At 41.3% G+C, this 17,861-nt stretch overlaps 1 protein-coding gene and 1 long non-coding RNA gene across 2 annotated transcripts in view; one reads left to right on the plus strand and one right to left on the minus strand.

Annotated features, from left to right (window-relative positions):
• The window catches only part of LOC144792837 (putative cation-transporting ATPase 13A4), a 289,798-nt gene that overhangs the window by 118,845 nt on the left and 153,092 nt on the right, over positions 1 to 17,861 (minus strand). The window contains exon 13 of the mRNA XM_078668035.1: positions 17,330 to 17,391. Coding sequence (XP_078524161.1) covers positions 17,330 to 17,391 — 62 coding nt within the window. The remainder of the gene's footprint in view (positions 1 to 17,329; positions 17,392 to 17,861) is intronic.
• Positions 1 to 17,861, plus strand: part of LOC144792839 (uncharacterized) — a 202,801-nt gene that overhangs the window by 45,923 nt on the left and 139,017 nt on the right. The window lies entirely within an intron of this gene.

A 17,861-nucleotide genomic window follows, 5' to 3' on the forward strand; every position in this document is an offset into this window, starting at 1 on the left:
ATAGCAAACACCAATGTACTTCTGTACTTGCCGCAACCGGTTTAGAAAGTTGCTGCTGCTATTTTATGTAACGGGACATGGTCCCACAGATGAACAAATAAAGTGGAAGTCACAAAAGTGTTCAGGGTATAGGTAACCTAACACCATGGGTAGAATACTGGGGTCTTTAAGTGACCCCTAATGTGAAGAAGTTGTTGAAAAACAGTGTTTTTTGTCCCCAAGTGCAATATTGACAAACCTATAGCGATGCTCAGCGTGAACCCCATGTAACGTCAAAGCAGATTCACAAATATCGCTGGTAAAAATACACGCAGCCACTCACAGACCCACTCAGACAGTAATGCACTTACTCAGACCCACTTAGAGAGTCATGCATTTACAAACAGACCCACTCTGAGACATGCACTCTCACAGACCCACTCAAGAGTCCATCCATGGACTCTCAGACCCACACAGTCTCATGCACTAACTGGCTGACCTAATGACACTCATGCACTCACTCACAGACCACCAGATAAACAAATCCACCCACTCGTGGACCCACCGAGGCATTCATGCTCCCACTCACAGAGTATCTCAGACACTCATGCACCCACTTAGTCCTACTGAGACACTAATGCATATGCATACAGACCCTCTCGGAGACACACATTCCCAATCACAGACCCACTCAGACTCATGCACTGACTTACTGACCTACTGAGACACTCATACACCCACTCGCAGCCCAACTAAGAGCCTCACGCTCCCACTCACAGCCCCACTCACACACCCACTCAGACATTTATGCTCCCAAAACAGATCCACTCTGACACTCAGGTACTTAATCACAGACACACCCAGATACTCACGCACCCACTCAGAGACCCAGTGAGAGACACAAACCCAGTCACAGAACCACCACTCAGATACTCATGCATGCACTCACAGGCCCAGAGACTCATGTACCCACTAACATACCCACTCAGAATCATTCACCCAGTCAGTCCCACTCAGGGAGCTACTGAGAAAATACTTACACAACCAATCTCAGGCCCACTCAGACACTGATTCATGCACTCACAGACATGTTCAGAGACTCACACACCCACTCACACAGCCACTCAAAAGCTCATGCATTCACTCATAGACCCACTCACACACGGAAACACCCACTCGCAGACCCATAAAGCCACTCACCAACCTATACAGCCATTCACACATCCACTCTCAAAGGTTACAGTTAGGAAATAAAAGTTAAAAACCTTAGAAATTCACGTAAGAAAAACAAAGATTACAGGGATGTTATAGTTAGGAAATTACATTAACAAACATGAAAAAGACCAAAAGTTACAGGGCCATTGTAGTTATGCTCAGATTTCACTTGTACAAAACCAATGAAATTCAGCAGTTCCAGTTACCTGAGTCAACTATATCTTACGCCCCCACAATGCACGGCTTATGACCTCATATTACATTACTCATGACATGGTCAATGACATCACTGATGATAACATCCACACATCCACTCACACATCCACTCACATACCCACACAACCACTCAAACCCATTCACATACCCATGCAACTGTTCACATTCTCATTCAGAGCTCCTCACACACCCATTCACTAACCCATACAGCCACTGTCACCACACACACCCATACACCTACTCACACAGCCACTCACCCACCCATAGTCTCTCACAAAGCCACCCACCCATAGTCACTCGCAAAGCCACTCACCCATAGTCATTTGTAGAGGCACTCAAATATAAAGCTAGTCACACACACCTTACTCAACCATACAACCTCACAACAGAACTCACTTACCCATATAGCTACTCACTCTCCAATACAACCGCAGAAACGAACACTCTGTTAACAAAAAACCCACTCAAACAGCTACTCTCACCCATACAGACATTTATATACCCACTCACTCACCAATGAAGCCACTCGCACAGCAATTCACTCACCCAAACAGCTAATCACACACCCACTTATTCATCCATGCAGTCACTCACACACATCCACACATGGATGCAGGCAGACACACAACAATTCAGATGACATATGTTACGAATATTATTACTTAATTGTAGTATGGAAAGAATAGTAATAACGTATGCAGTAGCTAAGTATATATCTTTAAGTCTCAGAAAGGTTTATGAAACACTCTCGCTGGATGATGTCATGAATGATGTAATTTCGAATGCCAGTGACATCATCAGTGAAGTCGCTGACCAGGTCATAAGTGAAGTAATATGTCAGGTCAAAAGCGGTGCATTGAAGGGAAATACGTTTTAGCTAGCCCTGGTAACTAGAACTGCTGAATTTCACTTTTTTATTACAAGAGAAATCTGAGCCTAACATCCCTGTAACAGTAGTTGTTATATATATATATATATATATATATATATATATATATATATATATATATATATATATATATATATATATATATATATATATATATATATATATATATATATTCACTGAAAAAACCATAGGTTTCAGGAGTTATATAGTTAGGAATTCGTTTTTAAAAAACTTTTGAAATTCACTCAAAAAACTAAGTTTTAGTGGTGTTATAGTTAGCTGGACATTTTACTCATACAAAACCAATAAAATTGTTCCTATATAGTTAGTTGTACTAACTATATTTCGCGCACCCGCAATCCACTGCTGATGATGTCACATATTAGATCATTCATGACATGGTCAGTGACATCACTGATGACATCATCCAGTGAATGTGGTTTGCTTCATTATTTAAATATGCATTATATATATAGCAATTTACATTGAAGAATGAGTGGATATATATAAATAAATATTTGGATGGAGGATTTAGTAGCAGTGTAATTGGCTGTTTACTTGACCAATTTATAATGTCTCGCTAAATATAGTGGATAGTGACTAAACTGTGTGAATATCTGTATCACTTTGTCAGTTGTTGTGTAAACTGATTCTACAGTTGGTTACTAGCTATGTGAAAGTCTATATTAGTTATTGATTAGTTAACTGAGTATTTGTATGGGAGTGTGAAAGTGTGTGTGGTTCGGTGGGGGGTGTGTGACTGTCCAAAGATGTGTGAATAGTTGATTCAGTAGATATATGAAGCTACAACTACATGTTCTAACAGTTTGGGTGAGGGAATCTCTTTGTGGGGGTGGTGATGAGCAAATATATTTCTCAAAGGTACAGGTCCAACAAACTAGAAAAATAAAAGGCAGTGTATGTGTCAGTTGTTGTATATAAATAAGTATACATAAGACACAATGATTGTGTGAGTGACTGTATGGATAACTATACTTGTAATAATGATTTTATAATTCACTAAGTATGACTTACTATCTAAATGTATAGAAGAAGTGGTGTTTGTATAAGTGTTTTGCTAAGTAAATATGTAAGTATGATCCATTGTTTGCATAAGTGAGTAGGATGACTTCATATGTGAATAGGATGCGTGCTGTTTAATGTCGATATAGATGTATAAGTATTTTTGATAGTGTTCTATTGTTCATTGACAGCATGTATGAGTGAATCCATAGGTAAGTGATTAGATGTGTGTATACATCTATGAATCACTGAGTTGATTTTTAGATACTTGTATTGCTGTGACAATGGATTTAAATATGATACTCTGTATTTTACAAACATTGATGAAAAATTGTAATAGTGTATGAAAAGGTGTATGTGATTGTCATGTGGATGATGTCATCAGTGATGTTACTGACCATGTCATGAATGATCTAATATGTGACATCATCAGCAGTGGATTGCGGGTGCGCGAAATATAGTTAGTACAACTAACTATATAGGAGCAATTTCATTGGTTTTGTATGAGTAAAATGTCCAGCTAACTATAACACCACTAAAACTTATAGTTTTTTGAGTGAATTTCAAAGGTTTTTTTAAAAACGAATTCCTAACTATATAACTCCTGAAACCTATGGTTTTTTCAGTGAATTTCAAAGGTTTTTTTTTAAATGCTAATTCCTAACTATATAAGGCCTGAAACCTATGGTTTTTTCAGTGAATTTTAAAGGTTTTTTAAATGCCGATTCCTAACTATATAAGGCCTGAAACCTATGGTTTTTTTCAGTGAATTTCAAAGGTTTTTTTAAATGCTAATTCCTAACTATAACTGGTGTGTAACCTATGGTTTTTTCAGTGAATATATATATATATATATATATATATAAAATTTCTATGGCAAAATGAAACCCCTCATTTGTTCCTTTTCAAATTAAATGTATTAAGTGTTACCACTTTATTCCAATCAAGATGACTTTAGGTGTGCCATACTTTTGTCATAAGTAAGACTGTTAGCGCTCTAGTTGTTCTTTCGAACACTCTGGGACATTCTGTCATTGGGCTATAGTTCGACTACATCTGGCTGATATTTGGGCTACATTTGTTTTTTTTGTCTCTGGTGGCCATCTTTGGGCTACATTGGGCTACATTGGGCTACATTGGGCTACATTTGGGCTCTAACATATATATAGCCCAATGTAGCCCAATATATATTTTTTCAAAGTTAATTTTCGTAAAAACCACTGGAGCACATATCTTGAGACATAGCAAAGGCACATCGGGCTACCAATCCCTACAATTTTGCCAAGTTTGGTGGAAAACCATTCAGCCGTTCGGGCTAAAAGTGAGTCCAACCGCCCTATGGAAATTAACATGGGGAAAACACGTTTTGGGACCCCCCTTTTATCTCGGCCCCCGCTTGACGAATCCCCCCCAAACTTTCAGGGAAGGAGCGGAGCGCCGCGAGGCAAAGTTAAGGAACATTTCAGGAAGATTCCTCAACCGGCGCCAAAGTTATTCCCAATAGAATGTTGCAATTTCCCTATAGAAAACAATCCTAACTATATATGCCTACTGGCTATCGCCAGTAGGTAATATATATATATATATATATATATATATATATATATATATATATATATATATATATATATATATATATATATATATATATATATGTATATATATATATTACCTACTGGCGGTCGCCAGTAGGTATATATAGTTAGGATTTTTTCTCTATGGGATTTTTGAAAATTCTATGTCTAATAACTTTGGCGTTTGTGGACGGAATTGGCTGAAATTTTCAGGAAAATGGAACATTTTGTTTCTGAGCAGCAACTGAAAATTTGGGGGGGGGTTTGTCAAGGGGGGGCTGAGAAAAAAGGGGGGTCCCAAAACGTGTTTTTCACATGTTAATTTCCATAGGGCGGTTGGCCTCACTTTTAGCCCGAACGGCTGAATGGATTTCCACGAAACTTGGCAAAATTGTAGATATTGTTTGCCCGATGTGCCTTTGCTAGGTCTCAAGATATGTGCTCCTGTGAATTTTGAGTAAATTAGGTTTAAAAAAAGATATATATCTAGAGCCGCGCCCCGGTGCGCGTACCGGGGAGCGCTCCAGGCGCGCCACGCGACTTGCGCACGGCAAGCTGATTGGTTCTCGGGTGTCTGTAAACATTCGAAACAGTCCGCAGCGGCCGCCATCTTGTGTCTCGGTAGGATTGAGACACAAGAGGTGGCAAAAATCAAAGGGGGAAATGAGCAAAAGGGGGCAGGGTACACCCCCCTGACCCCCTAGTTTTGATGTGGGGGCCATAAAAGGGTCCCGCGGGTAAAAAAAAAATTTTAAAAAAAATTCGATTTTCGCGGGGGGAGCGCCTGGTACGCGCACCGGGGAGCGTACTGGGGAGCGTACCATGGAGATAAAAAATGACACTTTTTAAAAAAAAAATAGCATTTTTTTATAAATTGGAGGTAGTTCTGAAAAGAACTTTTTTTTGTTTTTGTTGTTTTATATTTTTTTAGACTTTTTAAAACGATTTTATATTTTTTGGGGATTTTTGTCAGGGGAAAAACAAAAACAGGGATTCCAAATCTGCTCAACAGGAGCAAAAAAATTTGAAAATTTAGGGACTTGCAGGGCAGCGGTGTTGCTGTTTCTTTATGGCAATGAGTTCAACACTCTGCTCCCCATAGCAGAGCAGTTCGTCACACTCCGTGCACAGAAATTTGATGCCTGCAAACACCGGCTGAATGTTAGGGACCATTCTTCCACGGGGTGGTCCCGAAGGTGTTGCTCCACCAGTGGAGGTGCTGCCGCCATCTGTGGGTAAATTCCGTGCCAGCTCTCTGACACTCTCCCTGGCAAAGTTGTTAGGGTGTCTTCTTTTCACATGCCTGATTAAATTAGCATTTCCAAAACTATATTTTTTCAGAGGATTGCCTCTGGATAAAGTACTACCACATATTTTGCAGGTTACTTTTGGAGCGTTGACTTTTTTTTGTCCTTCAGGGATGTCATAGAATTTCCAGATGAAATGTTTTTTTTTCCTTCTGCTGAGGAGGGTCCTCATCTAAAAATCCGTCGGAATCACTGCTGGATGACTCTCTTGCAGTCATTGCTGTAGATCAGAAAAGTAGGAAATTAACACAGTACAGAGAACAGCTCTTGCTCTCTCCAAGTACAAAGCAATAGTGAGAGAAATGGGTGGGTTTCACACAATTTGGAAAAAAAAAAAGTTATGAACCAATGAAAAGTGTTATTTTAAAGTCACATGGTTTGACGCGCTTCCGCTACGCGCCCCGGGGCGCGTCCCGGGGCGTGTTTCGTAAGCGCATCAGGGCGTTTACGTTGCGCGATCGTATGCGCTTCCGGGTGCGCTTACGCGGTGCGTCATAAGACGCATCTCGCGGCTACGCGATACGTGTCTTATGACGCAAGGCGTGGCGGCTACGCAATACGTCACGATGTTGTTTTCGTTCGCGGCAATAGCGCTATCGGGACGCTCATCAGTACGCGCCCCGGGGCGCGCCGTAAGATTGCGCTTACCCGTGCGTTCACTGGTCCGCGCCCCGGGAGCGCACCAAAAAGAATAAAAAAAAAAAAAAGACAATTATACAATATAAAATTCGATTTAAAATTTATTATTTTTAAAAACTATAAAAATTTGCTATTAAAAAACCTATGAAATTCACTGAAAAAACCATAGGTTATAGACCATATATAGTTAGGAATTAGCATTTAGAAAACCTTGAAAATTCACTGAAAAAAACCATGGGTTAGAGACCATATATAGTTAGGAATTAGCATTTACAAAACCTTATTTTACTCACACAAAACCATTGAAATTCCATATATAGTTAGTTGCACTAACTATATATCGCGCACCCGCAATCCACTGCTGATCATGTCACATATTACATCATTCATGACATGGTCAGTGACATCACTGATGACATCACTGATGACATCTCAAATGACATCACTGATGACATCTCAAATGACATCACTGATAACATCATCCAGTGACTGTGTGTTTCTGTAAAGTTTAAATATGTTTGATATATTGAAGAATGAGTGGATGTATAAGTGTCTGGATGAAGGATTTAGTAGGTGTGTGACTGACTGTATGAGTGAGTGAATAAATGTGTCGTACTAAATGCATGGGTTAGTGACTAAACTGTCTGAATGTGTGCATCAGTATGTCTGTTGTGATGTAAACTGCTGCATGTGTTGATCATTAGCTATACGAGAGGCTATATGTGTTATTGATTGGTTGCCCAAGTATTTGTATGGGAGATTGAGTTTGTGTGGGGGTGGCTGGGAGGTGTGTGACTCTGTGCATAGATGTGTGAACAGTTGATTCACTAGGTGTATGAGTTCAAGAGTGCATGTGGAAAAAGCTACATGGGCGGTTGACTGTGTGCATGAGTGTATTGATGAGTGAATGGATATCTCAATGCTACATGTCATAGTAAGTACATATGTAAAACACAGTACATGTGAGAGTTGGCATATATAAATAACTGTGCATGAGAGCCACTGAATGTGTGAGTGGCTGTATGGATCATTGTGAACTTGTATCAGGGATTGTATAAGAGAGTAAATATGTGTTAGTATATGTTTGAATAAGTAAGGTGTGTATAACTGTATAGTTGAGGAAATGGAGGTGAGATTGTTTCTTTGCATGACTGACTAGGTGTGTGAGTAACTCCATGGATGAGTGACAGTGTGTGAGTGTCTGTATACACTGAGTGTATCTAAGGTTATATTAGAGTCTGAAGAGGTTTATCGTATTAGCACAAGAATGATGTCAAATGAGATGTCATCAGTGATGTCATCAGTGATGTCATTTGAGATGTCATCAGTGATGTCATCAGTGATGTCACTGACCATGTCATGAATGATGTAATATGTGACATCATCAGCAGTGGATTGCGGGTGCGCGATATATAGTTAGTGCAACTAACTATATATGGAATTTCAATGGTTTTGTGTGAGTAAAATAAGGTTTTTTAAATGCTAATTCCTAACTATATATGGTCTATAACCCATGGTTTTTTCAGTGAATTTTCAAGGTTTTGTAAATGCTAATTCCTAACTATATATGGTCTCTAACCTATGTTTTTTTCAGTGAATATATATATATATATATATGTTCACTGAAAAAGACAAATGTTACAGGGATGTTATATTCATTCTTTTCTCTCTGGTGGCCATCTTGCAAGACTTTTTTTTATGAAGCTACCCAATATCCTCCTTGATTTCAGTGTCCGCAGTAGAAAATGTTTTCAGATTTCCACTTCGATGCCATCAAGATGGCGGGCAGAAGTGCCACACATTTGGCATAAATTCTGAACGTTAGCACTCTAGTTGCTCATCAGAAAACTGTAGTAAACTGCCTATCAACAGAGTTAACTGGCAGTCTGCTGCTGGTGTTGAAAGTTCATGTTTTAGTCTGAATGTCAGAATGATATAATGAAATAGGAGAGGAAGATATTTGAGAACTCACTTAAAACGTGTCCTAATTTTTCTTTCTACAGCTCTAACAAACCTTTCTGTGACAAAATAAAACGCCTCATTTTGTTTGTTTATAAATTGAATGTTTGAAGTTTTATTCAAACTAAGATGGCTTCATGTGTGCCACACTTTTGTCATAGGCAAGACTGTTAGCGCTTTAGTTGTTCTTTAGAATATTGTGGGAGGCTGCAGTAGAACACAAGGGAATCAGCTGACAGGCTGCTCCTATTGGAAGTACATGATTTACTGAGAATATCAGACTTCATTTTCATATGGCTGAGAAAGATAGCATAAACGTACAAAAATATGCTCTCATTTTAGCTTTTGGAGCACCTTACATAATCTCTCAAATATGTTTCATCAAATCGCAGCAGAATGCTTTTTCACAGGTTAAACCACCTTAGCAACAAATGATTTATATTGTAACTAGAATCTGTGATCACCTTTTATACGTTCTCCCTTTTCTGACCCTCAAAACCTTCCATTCACTACAATGCATTTTAATGGAGTGCTAGCATGTATACTAGTCCCAAGATGGCTGCAAACACTCAAGTTGAAGTGCTGACAGCCAATGAGATCTCACCATGAGATCCGTGCTTAGGCTTCACCCACATACACACATTTGTGTATGTGTTATACACACATTTGTATTTCCTTTAATTTCTCGCAAACTATGAATTTATAACAAAAAGCTCAATCTGTGGACCAAAAGCTACCTTTCTGCCAAATTTGGTTCCATTCCTTCCAGCGGTTCAGGCTGCAGCCGTGTCAAAAGACTCTATGGTACCTAATATGAGAGAAACACTTTTTACTACCCCCCCTTCTTGACTCCCGCTTGATGGATCACCCAGTAACTTTCCATGCACAACAAGAAACACCTGTGCACCTTTTTTTGGAAAATATATATAGGCAGAGGCACTGTATAAAGAATAAAATCAAATTCAAGTCTCATGTGTTCAACATACTTTTTTATTAGTTCATATAATTATATATATTTTAACCTACTGGTTAGTCGCAGGAGAGAGTCCTAGTTAGGACTTAGTTTCCATAGGAAAACGTTTTTTGTCTTGCTTATAACTTTGGCGGTGTTAGACAACTCTACACAAATGTTTCCAAAAAAGTGGCACAATTTGTCTAGTTCTGTATAGAAAGTTTCAAACTGATCCGTCAAGCAGGGACAGAGACAAAGGGTAAACAAAAATGAGTTTCCCAAGCATTTCCCCGTAGGAATTTAGAACACACCTACAGCTCGAGCTCCTGGATGGAATTACACCAATTTTGGCAGAGAGGTGGCTCTTGGTCCAGAAAGAGCCCTGTTTGTGGATTGGTGTAAATCCGTTCAAACGTTGTGGAGTTATTAAAGGAAAAATAAAATTGTGTATCTGCGGATATGGACCCTCCATAGCTAACCACAGCCTGATGGGGAGGTTGCAGTCGCAATTTTAAGCATCAACGGACGGTCCTGGGGACTTAAATCTAACTGAAAATGATTAAAGGGGTACCCTAACACCAAGGCTGTGTTAGAGGGACTTATGGTGTGTACAAAATTGAGTTATATCTGTTTTTTGCCACAAATCCATACATCCCCCACGAGGCTCAGTGCGGCCCCCATGTAAATCTGCAACAGATCCACGAATCTTGATGCACTTTAAAAAAAAAAAAAAACTTTCAGACCCCAACACAAGTACTGTCACACTCATTTACATACCCAGGCAGCACGGACCTACACAGGCATTCATACACCCACTCACAGAGCCAAGCAGGCACTCTCAGACTCATTCAAAGATTCACATAGTCACTCACCCATCCACCGACCTAAGCAGGTATTGACAAACCCACTCACATACTCATGGAGGCATTCAGAGACCCACTTACATACCCACATAGGCATCCACATGCCCACTCCCTTCCACACAGGCACTCTCAGACCCACACAGACACACACACACACACACTCAGACCCACAGACACTTGCACACCTATTAACAGACCCACTCAAGCATTCCCAAAGCCAGAGACAGACCCAAACACATCCACTCACAGACCCACTCATATACTTGAAACACCTACAAAGACCCCCACAGCCACTCACACGCTGACTCACACACCCATGCAGCCACTGACGGACACAGACAGACATTTACAGAACAACACAGGCACTCACAGACCCATGCAAGTAGTCACACTCCTATTCACTGGTCCATACAGGCAATCTGAGCTATTCACAAACTGATAAAGGCACTTCCACTTACAGATCCACACACCCACTCAAACTCTCAGACCCACATATGTACTCATACCCACTAACAGAACATCTCAGGAACACAGAGATCCACTGACAGAGCCATGCAGGGACTCTCACACCCACTCTGAAATCTATGCAGGCTCTGACAGACCTACTCACACAGGTACTCACAGACCTACTCACAGACCTATACAAGTAATCGCACAGCAACTCACAGTCCCATGCATCCACTTACACATCCACGTATAAGCCCACAGAGGCACTTTCACACCCACGCATGGACCCCCCCACCCACTCTTCAGATCCACAGACACATACACAAACTCACAGACACCATACAGGCACTCACAGATCCACACACAATCATATATCCACTCATAAACCTGTACAAGCAAATCCTAAATGTGCTGCTTTGTATTGAATGTGTGCTTTTGGTTTGTGGATCTACGACGGATCCATGGAGTCTAGCAAAAATTTCAAACAAAGGATTTAAAAGTAAGATGAACCAATGTTTAAGAAAAAGGTTGGCTCTAAAATCGCCTTTGTGTTTATGGTGTGAAGATAACTTCACATAAAAGAGGATGCCGTCTTCCAATTTGTTGAGTAACACCCAGTTGCCTTTTTCTGTGAAATTAACGCCATCATTTCTATATATACGGTCTATATAAAAACTTAACTTTAACTTGTTGGTGTTTATAGCGCCCATGTTGTGGTCTTTGAGGAATGCAGAAATAGTTTTATTGACATGTTTCCTGGATTTGTGCATCTGTGGACAGAATTCATTTGACCATGACCACTTCTGCCTTTGGCAAATGTTAGAGAACACCAAGGCAGTGTGTGGGAAAAGTGTTATTTTACCAAAGCTATCCTACATTAGGATTTCCAGCCCAACCCCAGTAATTGTGCCTAGGTCACTTCCACCACAGTGCACAATCATGAGGTCTGGATGCTGGCCATCCACAATGCTTTCAATCAAAGGTAGCAACTGAAGACCCTTTAATCCTCTGTGGCCAAACCAAGTAATGTCTACATTAGGTAAACCCAAGACCCTGTCAATGCCACTCTTTCTAGCACTCTCTGGCCTAAAACACAAAACTATGGCCCACAATTCACACTCTAACCTTTTTGGAGGCAACCTGGAGTAGAACACAGGAGAAGGCTGCAGCTTAATGAGACAGTTTTCAAAATGAAAGGCAGTTAAAATGGAGGTCAACTCCTAAATTAAAAAAGAACATTTGATGGGATGCCATTAATATGTAGGTAGCTAAAAGTTAATAGTGAGTTTAAGGAAAAAAAAAATTACTTCTGGGAATGACTCTGGGGGGGAAAAAGTGATGATTTTTGGGATTAGCTAAATATTCCAAACAGTCAACCACACCTAGTACAGAGCATGCTGCTCACAGAAAGGGTTGTGAAATGTTTATCTAGAGCTAGCAGTCAGTGTTCCAGACATGCAGTGTTCCAGACATGGAACAGCTGTCAGGAACACTGGTATACCGCCCGCCTGGCAATCTAGCAGACTTTCCAAATAAAATCACGGAGCAGACCTCCATTAAATGTACGTCAACCACCAATTACGTATTATTGGGAGACTTTAATGTACACTTCCTGGACCCGGCTGACAAACAGGCCAGTGAACTACTGCAAGACTTCGCCTCAATGGGCCTTGACCTTAAAAACCCACAGGCCACTCACGAAAGAGGGCAACTGCTTGATCCCATCCTCTCCAATATCCCCGATCTGAAAATCCTTGGTCATATCCCCCTTCCTTGGACAGACCACTTCCTGGTCCCCCTCATATGGGACATTATTACTCCGCCCCCTCAACCCCCCAAAATAAGAACGTATACCAGGCGATGGCAGAAACTGGAACCAGACAAATGGGCAGCTAAACTCAGGGAAAATGTCCCTGACCCCTCTCATAACACCGTAGCAGGGGACAAAGAATTTAACACCTGGATCACCCAATCGCTCGACGCCATTCTGCCTAAAACTCACTCTCTGAAACACACCAAGAGAGTGAACCCCTCACCCTGGTATACCCCGGAACTCAACCTCCTGCGCAAAGCTTGTAAAAAGAACGAACGCCTCTGGAGGAAGGAAAAAACAGAAGGGAAAAAAGAAATGTTCCGTACCTCTGTAAAATCCTACAAAAAAGAGCTCCGTAGCACTAAAATCTTCTTTTACGAGAATAGAATTAGAAACGCGGCTTGCTCGGCTCATGAAACCTACTCTGTTCTCAAAGAACTCCTTCACGCCCCCGATCCCCCACTTAAATCTCTCGACCCCAAAGAAGCTGAAGCCAAATGTAACAACTTGGCCACCTTCTTTGATGAGAAGATTCAAAAAATTCTTCTTGCTATTCCTTCCCCCGAACTGGCTCACTTGGACCAGGATCTAACCATCATCATCTCTAATCCACCCCTGCCATCGGCCAGCCCTCAACCCTCCCTGGACATCTTTGGCCCTGTAACAACGGAAGAGGTAGGGGCAACCTTGGCCTCAATCAAAAGTGGTTCCCCCCTCGACCCTGCACCCCTCCGCTTCCTGAAAAAGGTATCGAGTACCATCATCCCCCCCCTCACGGCCTTAATCAACTCCTCCCTTTCGGAAGGTATAGTTCCCCTTAGCTGGAAAGCGGCAGCAGTTAAAGGCCTTTTAAAAAAAACCTCCCTAGACTCACAGGACCTCTCCAACTATAGGCCCATTTCCCTTCTCCCAGGAAATAGTAAAGTCGCGGAGAAGCTGGTTAACAAGCAATTGTCATTCTACTTTGAGAGCAATAACCTATTAGGGATCTCCCAGACAGGGTTTCGTCCAGGCCAGGGCACGGACATCGCCCTCCTGGCAGCAGTGGAGAAGGCCAGAAGCATTTTGGATACGGGAGGATCAGTGGCAGTGATCCTCCTGGACCTCAGTGCGGCCTTCGACACTGTAGACCACCTTACCCTAATCCACCGACTGGGAGAAATTGGACTGAAGGGTATGGCTTTGAAGTGGCTAAAATCCTTCCTATCCGGACGTTCCTTTCAGGTACGGGAAAATGACAGCCACTCACCCTTTATCCCGCTCCGATGTGGAGTACCGCAGGGCTCTTCCCTGAGCCCTACGTTATTCAACGTTTACATTGCCCCATTGGAGAAGAGGGTCAGCTCGTTCGGCGTATCAGTTATTAATTACGCCGACGACACCCAGTTGGTCGTAACCCTCTCACACCCCCACCAAACCCCCTCCGACCTTCACAGCTGCCTCTCCGAAGTCTACCGATGGATGAATCTTTCTTCGCTAAAATTAAATGGGTCCAAGACAGAGATACTGCTGATGGGACACAAGGGGCCCTCCCTGTCACCTAACCTTTGGCCCAGCTGCCTAGGTAACCCTCCCGCACCCAAGGATGAGGTCAAAAGCCTAGGTGTATGGATCGAGAAGGACATGAGCTTTAAAACTCAAGCAAAAAGGACGGCAGGGACATGCTTTGGCTTACTCAGAGCCTGCAGGAAGATCTTCCCCTTGCTCCCCGAAACCGCAAGGAGGCTCCTCATCCAGGGTCTAATTCTGGCAAGGTTGGACTACTGTAACGCCATCTACCTGGGAGCTCCCGAAACCACCCTTAACACTCTTCAGAAAGTCCAAAATGCCGCTGCCCGTCTACTTACAGACACACCGGCAAGATCCTCTGCTAGGCCAGCGCTGAAGTCCCTCCACTGGCTCCCAGTCAGAGAAAGGGTGGTCTTCAAGGCCCTCTGTTTGGCCCATAAAACCCTTAACAACAATGGCCCCCCCCTCCTGAAAGAACTCCTAATTCCCTACAAAGCGGAGAGAGATCTCCGCTCTAGTGGAGAAAATCTGATCTCGGTCCCAAGAGTCAAAAAGGCCAGGACCGGTGGCCGTCGTTTTTCGGTCCACACGGCCAAACATTGGAACCAACTACCACGAAGACTAAGGACAGAACTGAACTACCTCCAGTTCAGAAAAACTTTAAAAACTCTTCTTTTCCCGCAAATATAATCCCGTCAGATGGCAGAAACCTTTGGAGAAGCAGGTTTTAGCGCTGGGATGCTCTTCGAGTTACTACGCGCTTTACAAAACCATTAAATAAATAAATAAATAAATAAATGGTTACTTTGGAAATGGAGCCAAGAGTGCGGGGGGCGGGGACAAAAAAAGAGTAGATTGTAAATCTGAGAATCAGGGTTGTACGGAAATATTGCTCATTCGAGAGAGTTAGTTTTATAATTTAGTACTTATTACAATGTAAAGGATACTGGACATGCTTTAACAGCTGATTGATAAGTGGGTTTATGGGCTCAAATATGCTCAAAGCCACTACCAAATTGGGCTTCTAAACAGGAGTCTTACAAAGGGTTAAAAACAGTGCGCACTCAGAAGAGGTATAATAAAGTTAGAATTTGAAAGGAAGGCTGTGATTGGATTACAACATCACTATCCCTGACAGCAGAGTGGGAAGGGTTGCCATTAATGGTTCCTTTGTACAGAGAATTCCTGTACTTCTGATTTCCACTTTCAAAAGATTCTGATACTGAGATACAAAAGTGGAGAACTGCAAAGACATTTCACAGGTATATCTTTTAAAAATTATATATATATATATATATATATATATATATATATATATATATATATATATATATATATATATAAAATGTTATGAGTGCAAATAAGGTGCAATAAAATATGTAGGCTATATACAACAGTAAAAGGGAAAATAAAAGGGGGATAGATGGTGATAAGGAAAACCATATTAAGTAGGAAAGGAGATTCTTTGAACTTCCTCTATCATTATTGCCACCTCTAGAAGGCAAGATCCACTCTCAGACTACCTTCTCCCCAGTGCTCCTCACTTGACCACATCACACCCATTTTCTTTTATCAATGGCTACCAGCCCTTTGCAATCTCCTTCAAGCTTTCATGCATGAGGTACAATGCACTGGTCATAGGACAACCACCCAGAACGCTGCAGATGGCAGAGTTTGCAGACTGATCACAAGCTTGGATCTGCTGTGCCTGGATATTCACAAATTCCACCATCTAGATCTCGCTGATCAGACTCTCTGCAACGCCCCTTATAGTGTGGGACCTCCTCCCACCATCAGAGTCAATTTCAGACCAGTTCTATCATTTCACATCTGTCCTCATTCCTGCATAATTTTCAGTGGTTGACTTAACGTTGTTTCTACTGATCAGTTGCTGTTCTCTGTACTAAATTATGATTCTTTTAATCACAATGTGTCTGGATATTTTTCCCTTTCAACATTTACTTTAGTTAATACCTTTTTCTTGACTGTACACCTCCATGTTGTCTTTGTGCTTGGGATGGCAATTTAAGGAGGGTAGAATTCATGTATGTGTACTTAATGCTACTTTTATCATTGTTTTATGGGACAAACTTTATCTTTGTAAACATCCTAATGAACTGCTAATTGCAAGCTTAAACAGAAAATATTTAATGAAATTAAAAAAGTGCATTTGTTCCAGATGTCTGTATTTATATCATGCCTACCTCCCATGTACCTCACATGGACACGTGTATTCAAACCTGTGAAAGACCAACCAGATAAGGCGTCTGCGGTTGCGTTCTGCTTGCAAAACATCCTCTTTTCACCAGTCTGACAAGGTCATTCATAGATCCACATATGCAAGACTTACTCCAACTTTGTGAGTGCCACACTTAATTAACTTAGGCTTCCAAGGATGGTCTTAAGCTACAAATGTGAGTGAATTTTACAAAAGGTCTTATTCTGTCTTTAATCAGTCTTTAACAATGAAGAACATATCTCAGCCAGCTTAAAGATAGTGTAGACTGTCTTGAAGGAGTTTTAAGTTAGAAAATACAGTAGTGATTTAAAATAAAGCTGATCTTTGCTTGAAAGAGACTTAAGTCCATTCATCATGGCTTAAGGCTGTCACTTCCAATTTGAGGTTGGCTTAAGATTGTCTTAAATGAGGGAAAGAGCATCTTTGAGTGTATCAAACAGTATAAAGACAGAGTTCAACTATTGCAATATTTTGTTAAATCAGTGCGTCAGTCCCTCTTCTTAATTTGTGGTTACTGTGAGGTCTTAGCTGTGCAAGTGATATCAATATGCATTCTTCTCACTGCATGTTAATTTACAATTTACAGATAATAGAAAAGTAATTTAAATTCAAGAACATGAAATTTCACTTTCTTTTCTTTAAGACACAGACCACATCATCTCAAAACAATAGAAGAATTTCCATTTAGGTACTGACCAACCTCACCTGTTCCCTCCAGAGGGCACTAGTCCCCACAGATCCAGGCCATCTTCTGTTAAGGTTCCTGTCTGTGGGAGAATATGAAATAATATTACTTATTGCACCTCTTCCAGAAAGTGTCATATGAGGAAGATTCTAGGTGTCCGTGCTGCATTGTGCATTTTTCATCTCCTTCCCACATATAATTTGTGAAAAATTACATTTATTTGAATTCACTAGATTGGAGATCCCATAATTTATTATAAATACATTTCAATTGCTGTACCTTTATATCTAGAGCCTTGACTCTTCAATCGAATTCCAAATGCACAATGGCATCATGAAGTTTTGATTCCTGTGACCCTTGCAATAGAGTGAGCTGACGCGGAGCAGTGGAAGAGAGGGGCGGAGCTACAGTTGCGGTCACGGGGCAGGATGCAGAAAAGAGGTGTGGAACTTTGCAGGGGACAGCGGGTCAGCGACGGTGGAGCACCAGTAGAGGTGGGCGAGTCCCAGTTTCTATCTCCATGTGACCCCCCCTCTCCACACAGGAGCCTTG

The sequence above is a fragment of the Lissotriton helveticus genome, chromosome 11 (genome assembly GCF_964261635.1).
Source record: "Lissotriton helveticus chromosome 11, aLisHel1.1, whole genome shotgun sequence".
NCBI classification, from domain to species: Eukaryota; Metazoa; Chordata; class Amphibia; order Caudata; family Salamandridae; genus Lissotriton; species Lissotriton helveticus.